The sequence below is a fragment of the Cnephaeus nilssonii genome (genome assembly GCF_951640355.1).
Source record: "Cnephaeus nilssonii genome assembly, chromosome: 12".
In the NCBI taxonomy this organism is placed as follows: domain Eukaryota; kingdom Metazoa; phylum Chordata; class Mammalia; order Chiroptera; family Vespertilionidae; genus Cnephaeus; species Cnephaeus nilssonii.
The window spans coordinates 41,152,259-41,163,667 of record NC_137083.1 but is presented as its reverse complement, the minus strand read 5'-3'; the positions used below and the strand labels follow the sequence as shown (position 1 = coordinate 41,163,667).

The window sequence follows — 11,409 nt, the reverse complement described above, 5'->3', positions numbered from 1 at the left end:
ATCAATGTCTTATAAATCCATCAAAAAGTTGGGAACTCTGAAGAGAAGCGGGTGGAAGACGGTCGTTGCTCTGCAAGGTGGGAGCCCAACGAACCCACAGCGAGCACTTTGCGCAGGGCAGCGGCCCTCACTGCGCAGACGCGGGGGTGGGCGCGCGCATGCGCCGGAGGAGACAGAACGCGGGCGGGCGTGGGGGCCAGGACTTCGGGGGAAGGGGGCGCGGCGCACACAGCATGGCGTCCAACATCTATTTGGTTGGCCAGCGGATCTGCCGGCTCGGCCAGGTGCGGCCTAGGGAGGCTCCTCCCCTTCCCAGCCCCTGTCCACCCCTCACCTACCGCCACCGCTCCTCTCCGTCTCCGCCCCAGCGCCTAGGGAAGCGGCTCAACCGCCGCCGCCCCGCCCCGCCCCGCCCCGCGGCCTCCAGGGCCCGCCTCCCGGAGTCCGCCCCTCCTGCCCTTCCTCGCCGCCCGACTGCTTGGTCTTGTCGGTCCTCCTCCTCCTCCGCCCAGCCGTCCTGATTGTCTCTCCCTCCTTCCCTCAGAGGATGTCCTCCTTCCAGCTCAACCTCAACCCGCTCAAGGAGCCACTCGGCTTCATCAAGGTCCTCGAGTGGGTAAGTGCAGCCCGCGCCCGCCAGGCCGGGAATCGCGCCGCCGCGCCCGCTCCCGCTCCCGCACTGGCACCCTCTCTGGCCCGGCCGGCGCCCTGGGCGAGGAGGCAGGGAGCCCCGTGAGTGGGGGCGCGGCCCGACGCGCGCTGGACCCGGAGTCGCGGCCACCTCCCGGGACAGGGCGGGATGGGCGGGGAGGGCACGAGAGGCCGCGGCCTGGGCCCGCGCGGGGCGGGGACGCCGCGGTCGGCGTTGAATCCCTGGCCCTTCGGCGGCCTGGGTGCGGGGTGGGGCCGCCCTCCCACACTGACGCTCACCTCTGGGTGCCCCCGTGGAAGTGTTTCACTCTTGACCGCGAGGGAAGAGAAAACTTCCTGTTGAGGTCTAACCGAAACCCGGCGGGCGGGAGTCGCCCCGGCCGGCGCTGCCCCCGCCTCCGGTGCCAGGGCCGGCCCGTGCTTTCCGGCCCTGTGCTGACCGGAGGCCGCTCCCTCGAAAGCTAGTCGTGCCTGGTCGAACTCGGTTGACGAGCACTCACTTATTCATTTGTTCCTAAGGTTGGCTCCCAGTTAAAAATGGATAGAAATAAACTGGGTCCGGGAAGCTGGCGGATCCGGATGGTAGCAGGAGACGTGAGAGGCGGGGGTGGAAAGGTCTTGTAACCAAAACGCATCTCGCTTCGCTTAAACACATGCTAGGAATCGCCATCACGTTTTAAGTATTTCCAAGCAACAGCCCGTAGCCCGCTTTTACTCCTTTCCGGGGAATACTCAGTTATTAACGTCAAAGGAGACTTATGAATCCGACCTTGACAGTGTGATCAAGTCACTTGGAGGAGTTGGTGAATACACCAGGCACCGCCGAGTTTCTTCAGACCTCCTGGCCTGGTACATATTTTAGTGCTGATCTTCAGGCGAACATTAATAGGCAGCTGGCACCTGTCCAGCGTGTGCAGGCAAGTTGTTTTCATAGCGAGCAAAATTTACCCCAAACGCTTGAACCCTGTGTGTTAGTGCTACAGTCGTGAAGAGTAAGGACTTTCGACTTCCTGTTTTAAGTAACCTACCTAGGATGTTTTTTTAAGGAACACAGACACTCAGATTCTCTAATGGGTACTCCATTTGATTTCCTACTTACACCCTGGTCCCTCCCTTTCCCCCAGTTTCATTGGGTGTTTTCTGAAAACTGAAACCCTGCTGGTTTCACACAAATACCTATTTCAAAGACACATAAATGTATATATTTAGGGTCCTGTAAACCTAGGTCCAGAGTTAAAAACAAAGAAAGTTATTAATTGAATATGTAAAAATTTAAATTGCAGGTGAAAAGTCACATTTAACTAAGCTAATAAAATATAAAGGTTTTGGAAAAAGTCTTACACCTAGTAGATTTAATCTCGTTAAGGATTACAATTAAATTTAAATTTTTACTTACACAAAGAGGTAGTTTGTATTTTGTGCTTATATTATTGGTCTTTTTTTTTTAAAAAAAAGATATACTTTTTAGTGTTTCAGAACAGCAGTAAATTGATCAATGTTTGTAGCCAATATATTTTTACTATCCTAAGCTTTTTAAGGAAATACTATTGTTAGTTTGAACAACTTATTACTACATAAGAGAACTTTTTATGAAAAGATTATTCCTTGTTAATGGTGTAGTGAATGTTTATTCAACAAGTATTTGAGTTTGTATTATATATTAGAGGCCCGGTGCAGGAAATTGGTGCACTGGGGGTGGGGTAGTCCCTCAACCCAGCCTGTGCCCTCTCGCAGTCCTGGAGCCCTCAGGGTGCGGGCCTTAGCCGGCAGTCGGACATCCTTAGCGCTGCTGGGGAAGCAGGAGAGGCTCCCGCCAGCCACCGCTGCTGTGCTCGCCAGCCTTGAGCCTAGCTTCTGGCTGAGCGGTGCTCCCCAGGTAGGAGCGCACTGACCACCAGGGGGCAGCTCCTGCCTTGAGCTTTTCATTAAAGAAGCTTTTAGCTTCTTTAAACCCAGGATTCCTACCATAGGTAGGGACTCACTCATTGAAGTGTTTTAAACAAATGAATGATGATTACATTTGCCTTTTAAAAACCTTAATTTTGTTAGTAGTGTAGGGGATTGAAAAGGTCATAAATGAGAGGAAACCTACTGCTTGAGAAATAATGAGGACCTAACATTAATTGCAGTGGGAATAGAGAGGAGAAATTTAGCAATTAGAATACATCTGAACGTGAAGAAGAGGAAGGACTGGGACTCTTAAGATGACTGCCATAGTTCTGACTTGGGCTGATAGTGGCACCGTTATCCAAGTTAAATTGCTAAGAAAAAGAAGCAGATTTTTGATGCAAGATAAGGGTTTGGATATATTCAGTTTGTGGTTTCCTTTTACATCAAATAAGTGGAGGTATATAGGCAGATATATGGATCTAGGTTTTAAATTTAAATATGGGCTAGAGATTCAGCAGTTTTCTGCCATCAAAGGAGAGAAGAAATGATTTGGAAGATGGAGAGAAAAAACATCTTGGCATCAGGGAATGAATGATAAAACAAGGTTCTATAGGAGAAAGGTCCATTATAGGAATTTTCAAATGTGTTTTGAATGAATTGTTAATTTCATAAGGAATTGATTGAAGTGTGTTAGGGGGTTACCTCTAAAAATAGTCAATAAATAAGTTTACAAACAAATCTAAAAATCTAGATAAAGACTGCTTACCATCCATATATCTAAAAGAATAATTCCCCAAATCAGCTTATCACTGGCAAGGTTCTAGATGATGTTAGACTAGATATAACCTGATAATGTGTACCTTTCAGGGGATTACAAATCTGAATGCCTCATAGACATGAAGGCAAGATGCCCAGTAAATATTTATTGCCAGAATAAAAATACAATTGTTGAAGCAGAAGCATTTTCATTTTGCTTCTAAACTGCAGCCACCATATTATGTGTGTGTGTGTGTGTGTGTGTGTGTGTAATATGGTGGCTGCAGTTTAGAAGCAAAATATATATATTTTTTACTTTTATATTTTTATGTACTCCTGGCCCCTAGTTATAGTGCCTGGCAGTGGCATTGCCTCTTAGTTCTCTCTGTGTAATTCAGTAAAAGTTGATGAATTTTTGTTACATTTGTATGGGAAAATCAATACTTTATAGGGCTGTTGGAATGACTGAGTTAATATATAAATATGTGAATGATGATAATGTACTTGAACAGTTTTTAGTTGTTTTTTCCAGGACTGAGATGCTGTGTTTCTAAAAGACTAGACATGGTGAATACAATTGAGCACTAATTGTCTGAGATACATATCTCCTGGTCCTTCACGATCACTATTTTCTATTAGATACTTTAAACTTTAGAAATGATAATATATGCTTTTCATTTGTCTTCCAGCATGTTTTCCTGCCTTGAGTCAGTTTATCAAGGTGACAATATAAAATTTAGATAAGAATAGATACCCCAAGTAGGAGTTAAACACGGAAGGAAGTAAAAGCCCAGGATTAATTTTATCAAAGCAGCTTTTTAAAAGTATTTTATATTTCCCTGGTGAATTGAATTTGGTTCTTTATAGTCAGATATCTATACTATTTAGATAAAAGTTTTTCGTTAAAATGATATCTCCTTTTAATATTTAACACTGTATTTTGGACTTTCTTGCTGCTATCTTGCGTAGGATAGACATGGAACAAATGTTTAGCCCTTAAGGAATCCAGGTAATGTGCATTTCTAATTCCACACACACAGTTATAGAAGAGATACTGTTTGTGAAGTATATAAGGAATTACAGACTAATTAGCTTGAATTTTAGAATAGTAATTCTAAAATTATTAACCATAATAATTCTAAAATTATTAATAACCATCTCTGAATATTTTTGTCAGTGCTGGTCAACTTTGTTCTCATTATTAACAAGATATTTATTAAATACAATATATGTGCTAAGACTTGACCTGTATTTTCTCATTTAATCCTCTTGACAATCTATGAGGGTTGTTATCCCATGTTACTGAAGTTGAGAGAAATTAAGTAATTTACCCGATATCCCATGATTATTATTATATCCAGGACTCTTAACAGTCTGTTCTTACTCATTTTGATACCAGTTTATAACTGGTCTTTTAATAAATTATTGAAAACATTACCAAAAATTTCAAGCATAAAAAACAAAAGATAAGGTATCTGAAGCAATTATTTTCTTGTTTGGGATAAGTTATTATCCAGGAAAATTGGAGTGAAAAACCATAAGAAAACCTATAACCATTGGAGCATTACATATATCAATTTCTTTAAATCACAAACTTTCAGAAATACATAATAGTTTATGTAAAATATTTAAAGTTTACTCATCCCAAGTAGACTATAAGATTTTTGCAAATAGGGACCATGTTTCATCCTAATTTTGTGGTTTACAATATGTGCAGTGGAGCACCCCAGAAAATATAAACTGTATTGCATTATGGGTAGAGAGTTATATATAGACTGATGTTTGTCTTAATCATTTGCTTAACTTTTACATTTTTAGGCCATCAGTCTGTAACACAGACTATTTATATTTAGGCAACTTATCTTTCTCTTAACCCTGCCATTTGTGTTTATTCCCCCAACCCCCCATTTCAGAAAGGGAAAGGGACTTCAAATATCATTTTGTGCCCACCAGGATACTCTACACTTAAAACTTGTTAATAGACTTATTGACTCATTCCCCTACCCCCCTTCCTTTGCTCTTTTGTTTTTCCCCTGCCCTCTGTTTTTCCTACCTGGAATCCTCTTAGTATTTACCATGAGCACTCTCATGGGGTAGGTTGGATGTCATTTTCATAGACAAAATATAAGTATTGTCAGTGCTTTCAGAACACACAAGCACATACACACTCACCCCCACACATATAAATAGCAATCTCTGATAAAATATAAAAGGGAAAATTACAATAACAGAGCAGTGCTCTCATACAGTCATTCTCAAACACTGATCTCAGAACTCCTTTATGCTCTTAAATACTGTAAACGCGAAGGAGTTTTGTTTATGTGGGTTGTGTCTATCAATATTTACCATATTAGAAATTTAGACTGACACATTAAAAAACATTTATTTCTTTTAAAATAACAGTAATAAATCACTTGGAAGCTTGAATAACATCAATGGCAACAAATTCTGCCAGTTTTCCTTGAGTTGAAAGGCTCACTTCATTCGTTTTTGAGAAAAATATCTGCCAATTTCCAAGTCTGAATAACTATATTTTGCCTATTACTTATCCTTTTAAGTAAAAATGGTATTTCAGGAAGGAAGCAACTAGTTCAGCATACAATTCAATTGTTTAAATACTTTCCTGGAGATAACAACCACTGTGTTTTGGTATGCATTGAAAGTCTTTTTTTGTGCATCCTATTTCATCACAGAATATTAAGAAGACTCAAATGTCAGGGTTTTATAAAATAATGATTGTTACTGGTTCATTAAAAGCTTTTGTAAGTGAAACTGGCTTTTTATTTTTAACTGCAAGTGCATAACAGTTTGATGTTATTGCTTATTCTTACCAAAGCCCAGAGGTTTTTACCCACCAAAGCGTTTGCTTAAATCAGTGCAGATGTCAACACAGTATAAAAGGCAGATAATTTCTTAGTAATATTATGAAGATATTTTTTACCTCATGGACTCCCTGAAAGAGTCTTGGGTACTTCCAGAGGTCCTCAGACCACGCATTGAGAATTGCTGTTGTTATATAAGGTAAACATCATTAGGCACCATGAATGGAACAGAAACAGGTTGGAGAAGGACTGTTCCCAGCTCTGGGAAATAAATCTGGAAAGAAGTTACAACCTATTGTCTGGATTTATGACTTACATAAAGCTGAGTACTTAAAGAAGTAAAGAGAGAGAGAGAGATAGTCTCCTAATACCCAAATCAGTCTACCTGCCAGCTAAAAGTCTGGATTTGTGATAACTTAAATATTCTCATATGTTGTTAGTGTGGAGGCCTATCCTAACTTGCTGTTGGTGGGCTGGTGGACTCAGAAGGCCAGGTAGAAATGACCATAAAACTACCAGACAGGGAGATGACTATGAAAGCACTAGATGGGTAGTAAGGGGGGAAATAAACTCTCAAGCTGAGTCTACATCAAATATCCTAAAGCAAAGAAAACTTATTTTCATCTAAAAGCTCAAATTATATCAGGGGCAACAAATGCTATCAGCTTTCTGTGAAGTGACAGACTCAATTCAAAGACAGCCAGCCATGCCCTGGCCAGTTTTTCTCAGTGGACTGTAGGTTCAATTCCAGTCAAGGGAATGTACCTAGGTTGCAGGCTCTATCACCATACCATCAGGGGGCAAGCAATCCATCGATGTTTCTCTCTCTGTGTCTCTCCCCCTCCCTTCCACTCTCTAAAAATTAATGGAAAGCCTGGCCAGTGTGGCTTGGTGGTTGAGCATCGACCCATGAACCAGAGGTCGGGGTTCTATTCCTGGTCATGACACATGCCCAGGTTGCAACTCATCCCCAGTAGGGAGCGTGCAGGAGCAGTCAATCAATGCTTCTCATCACTGATGTCTCTACCCTTCCTGTCTCTAAAATAAATTAAATTAAAAATCAATGGTGAAAAAATGTCCTCGGGTGAGGATTAACAACAACAGCAAAGACAGCTCAATAATCAGGATATTGATTCACTCCAAAATACATAAAAATAATAGAGTAGTCTGAAATGATTTTAAAATAAGTATATTTAGATTCCCCAGAAATTTCTAGTTCCATACTCAGTTTAGCAATTGTTTGAGAATAGAGGTGACATAAAGATGTTTTCAACATATAATAATTAATAGTTAACAAAAAATGTCTAGCTGTTTATTTCAGCAGAACACAAGTTTATTTCTCATAATCAAAATTCTTAAGGATTATGGAACTGAGCTAGGAGGCTATTCAGAACTTCCTGTGATAGTATTTTATAAGCACAGATAGTAGAAGGGTGAAACTGAAGCACTTTGTCCCTAGCCTGTTTGGCTCAGTGGATAGAGCATTGGCTTGCAGACGGAAGGGTCTCGGATTTTATTCTGGTCAAGGTCCCATTCTTGGTTGCAGGCTCCTCCCCAGTCCATGCCCTGGTCAGGGCTTGTGCAGTAGGCAAGCAATCAATGTGTTTCTCTCACATCGATGTTTCTGTCTTTCCCTCTCTCTTCCACTCTTCCTAAAAATCAGTGGAAAAATATCCTCAGGTGAAGATTTAAAAAAGAAAGAAAGAAACTGAAGCACTTTGTAACTGACTTCTCTGCTCGGTGGGAGTAAACTGAAATATCAGCAAAATGGTTTTTTTCTAATAAATGTCTTTAGTAAATGCTTCAGACTTTGACTCATCAAAAAATACTTTAACTTTAGACTCTAATCTTACTGATTATAAAGGCAAACATGCTGTGATAGTTCATTTTAAAATATATTTTTATTGATTTTCAGGAGAGGGAGAAAGAGATAGAAACATCCATTGGTCAGCTGCCTCCAGCATGCCCCCTACTGGGAGTAAAGCCCGCAACCCAAGCATATGCCCTTGACTAGAATCGAACCCGGGACCCTTTAGTCCACAGGCTGACTATCCACTGAGCCAAACCGGCTGGCTCTATCCACTGAGCCAAACCGGCTGGGGCTGATAGTTCATTTTAAATTCTAAATGATAATTTGATTTTGTAAAAGAGATACATTTGGTTTTGCACATAAACACTTAAATACAATATACTTTTAGATCTCTTTCTGGAGATTTCAATTATACATTTCATTTTTCTAAACTGTCCCTTGGACAGAAAGAAATTTAAGTAGCTGATATCAGATTAATAATGAAACCAAATAGCAGTGAAGACCCTGCACTAGAAACATAAAAGTCACGCATAAAGTAGATGAGTACCAGTAGAACCCTTAGTGTGTAGAGCAAGGTTTAGGAATAAGTGTAAGGATTCCAGTAGAACCCTTAGTGTGTAGAGCAAGGTTTAGGAATAAGTGTAAGGATTGGGACTCTGTCTGTAGGATAAATAACTCATTGAAAATATTAGGAACCATCAAACTTTCCTTTTTTTTTTTTTAACATGGATCCCTATCTGTAAAATTTTATGTACAGAGTCCCAATGTGCATCTATAATTTATAGATGCATATTTTACTATGTGAATATATTAAGGCATATGACATACTCGGTAAATTTCCATTCATATTTTTAAATCTTTACTTCAGATACTCATCTGATTTTTTTCTTTTTCTTTTGGGCCACTTTCTTGTTATTTGGTTAAGTGGAGTCCATTTTTACCTTGTAATGTGGCTGGCGAATATAGTTCACACAGGGTATTAATTCTTCCATTTTCTCTTTGGACATGAGTTTTTGTATTATCAAGATATTTTAAGCCACTTGTCCATTTTCTGAAGGTTTGGTTAAAACTAGATAACCTATTCCATAAAGTCACTTGGCCAGGTACATTCACATCATAATAAGTAAATACTAAAAGGGAAAGAATAGGTGAAGGTATCACTGTCTAACCTTCTATGTTGTGGGATTCCCCATACCTTCAGGACACCCAGGATACTATACTAACATGACTCTTTGACATGGAGGCCCAGCATGGGTTTCACTGGTATATTAATTTTAGTAAAGCTTTTATTTCTTGTGTAAGTCTAAAAGTAGATATAAATAGAAGGTCAAGTATTTCCTTCTTGAACATCATTTGAGTACTATAATCTGTCAGTGTTCTAGAGAACCAGGCTATAATATTAACTCTGAAGTTGCAGATCTCTAAATTAGTGAGTGATCTTCCATGTTTCTAGTGTGGGTATGGTGGGCATAGAGATAAGTGGAACTGTTTCTCTGGTGACATGAGAATGTCATAATGAGTATGGAACCTTTTTGACCTTAAGAGAAACTGATTGTCATTCTGTCCCTGAATTATTACTGTTACTAGAGGCCTGGTGCACAAAATTCATGCACGGGGGTGGGGGTCCCCACTCCCCAGCCTGCATCCTCTCCAATCCAGGACGCTTTGGGGGATGTCCAACTGCTGGTTTACGCCCAAACCCAGGGATCAGGCCTAAACCAGCAGTTGAACATCCCTCTCACAATCCTGGACCGCTGGCTCCTAGTTGCTCGCCTGCCTGCTTGGTCGCCCCTAACTGCTCCCCCCTCTTGTCCCCTGCTGCCTGCCTGATCACCCCTCACTGCCTCTGTGTGCCGGCCTGCTCGCCCCTAACTGCCCCCTCCCTGCCAGCCTGGTTGCCCCTAACTGCCCCACCCCCCCATCGCCAGCCTGGTCGCCTCTTACTTCCCCCCCCTGCTGACCTGGTCACCTTCAACTGCACCCCCCTGCTGGCCTGGTTGCCCCCAACTGTTCCCCCTGCCATCCTGGTCACCCTTCATGGGCCCCCCACCCCTGCCAGCCTGGTCACCCCACACAGTCTGTTTGTTCAATCGTTTGGTTGTCCCTCACTAACCCCCTTGCCGGCCTGGTCATAGGCAGCCATCTTGCGAGGGTGTGATGGTCAATTTGCATATTACCTATTTATTATATAGGATTGTACTGATAGAATTTCATGTCAGCAGTTTCAGTTATGTATGGGATAGAGAGGGATGGAAAATAAATTTCACAAGTGACAAAGAAATATACTAGATATACTGGTTAATAATGCAGATTTTTTTCAATAGATGGAGTTACACATATGTTGATATATATGCAATTTGATATGTATTCTATTTTGTTGTATTGACAACAAGCTTCAAAACTTCATGTCAAATTTGCTGAAGGTGTTAACATCATAGATATTTTTACGCTTAAAAATGTCGAATTTCATGCCAAAAAAAAGAGCTTTTGTGGGAAGTTTCAATTCATTACTTTATTTTGAAGAAAAGTGCTGCTGAATACTTCGGGAAGCTTATGGTGAACATGCTCCATCTCAAGATACTTGTAAATGAACACTGGTTTAAATGCTTTAAAAGTGATGATTTCGATGTGAAAGACAAAGAACATCCTGGTCAACTGAAAAAGTTTGAAGACCAACAGTTATAAACATTATTGGATGAAGATGTGTGTTAAACTCAAAAACAACTTGCAGAAAAATTAAACCTTGCTCAGCAAACTATTTCCGATCGTTTACAGCAATGGGAAAGATTTTAAAGGAAGGAAAATGGGTGCCACATCCACTAAACGAAAGACAAATGGAAAAACCGAAAAGTCATCAGTAAAATGTTGCTTCAACAGCACGAAAGAAAGTCTTTTTTGTATCAAATTGTGACTGGCGATGAAAAGTGGATTTATTTTGAGAATCCCAAATGCACAAAACCATCAACATTGACTGCAAGGCCAAATCAATTCAGAAAGAAGATAATGCTCTATGTTTGGTGGGATCAGGAAGGTGTGTTGTATTATGAGCTTCTAAAACCAGGTGAAACCGTTAATATTGATCACTACCGACAACAAATAATCAATTTGAACCACACTTTGATTGTGAAACGACCAGAATGTGCCAGAAGACATGGCAAAGTAATTTTGCTTCATGATGACGCATCACCACACACTTCAAAACCAGTTAAAGACACGTAAAAGATCTTGCCTGGGAAGTATTATCCCACCCGCTGTATTCATCAGACCTTGCTCCTTCAGATTACCACTTGTTTGAATCGATGGCACACGCGCTTTCTGAGCAGCACTTTAAAATGTACGAAGAAGTGGAAAATTGGGTCTCCAAAAGGTTTGCCTCAAAACAAGAAAAGTTCTATTGGGACAGTATCCAAAAATTACCTGAAAGATGGGGGAAATGTGTAGCTAGTGGTGGACATTACTTTGAATAAAGCATTTTTGATG

At 41.1% G+C, this 11,409-nt stretch overlaps 1 protein-coding gene across 1 annotated transcript in view; it reads left to right on the top strand.

Moving 5' to 3' along the window:
• The first annotated feature begins 431 nt into the window (after positions 1-431).
• The window catches only part of SYPL1 (synaptophysin like 1), a 33,365-nt gene continuing 22,387 nt past the window's right edge, over positions 432-11,409 (top strand). Inside the window, exon 1 of the mRNA XM_079786046.1 lies at positions 432-616. Within this exon, the coding sequence (XP_079642172.1) occupies positions 548-616 (69 nt within the window). The 5' untranslated portion in view covers positions 432-547. The remainder of the gene's footprint in view (positions 617-11,409) is intronic.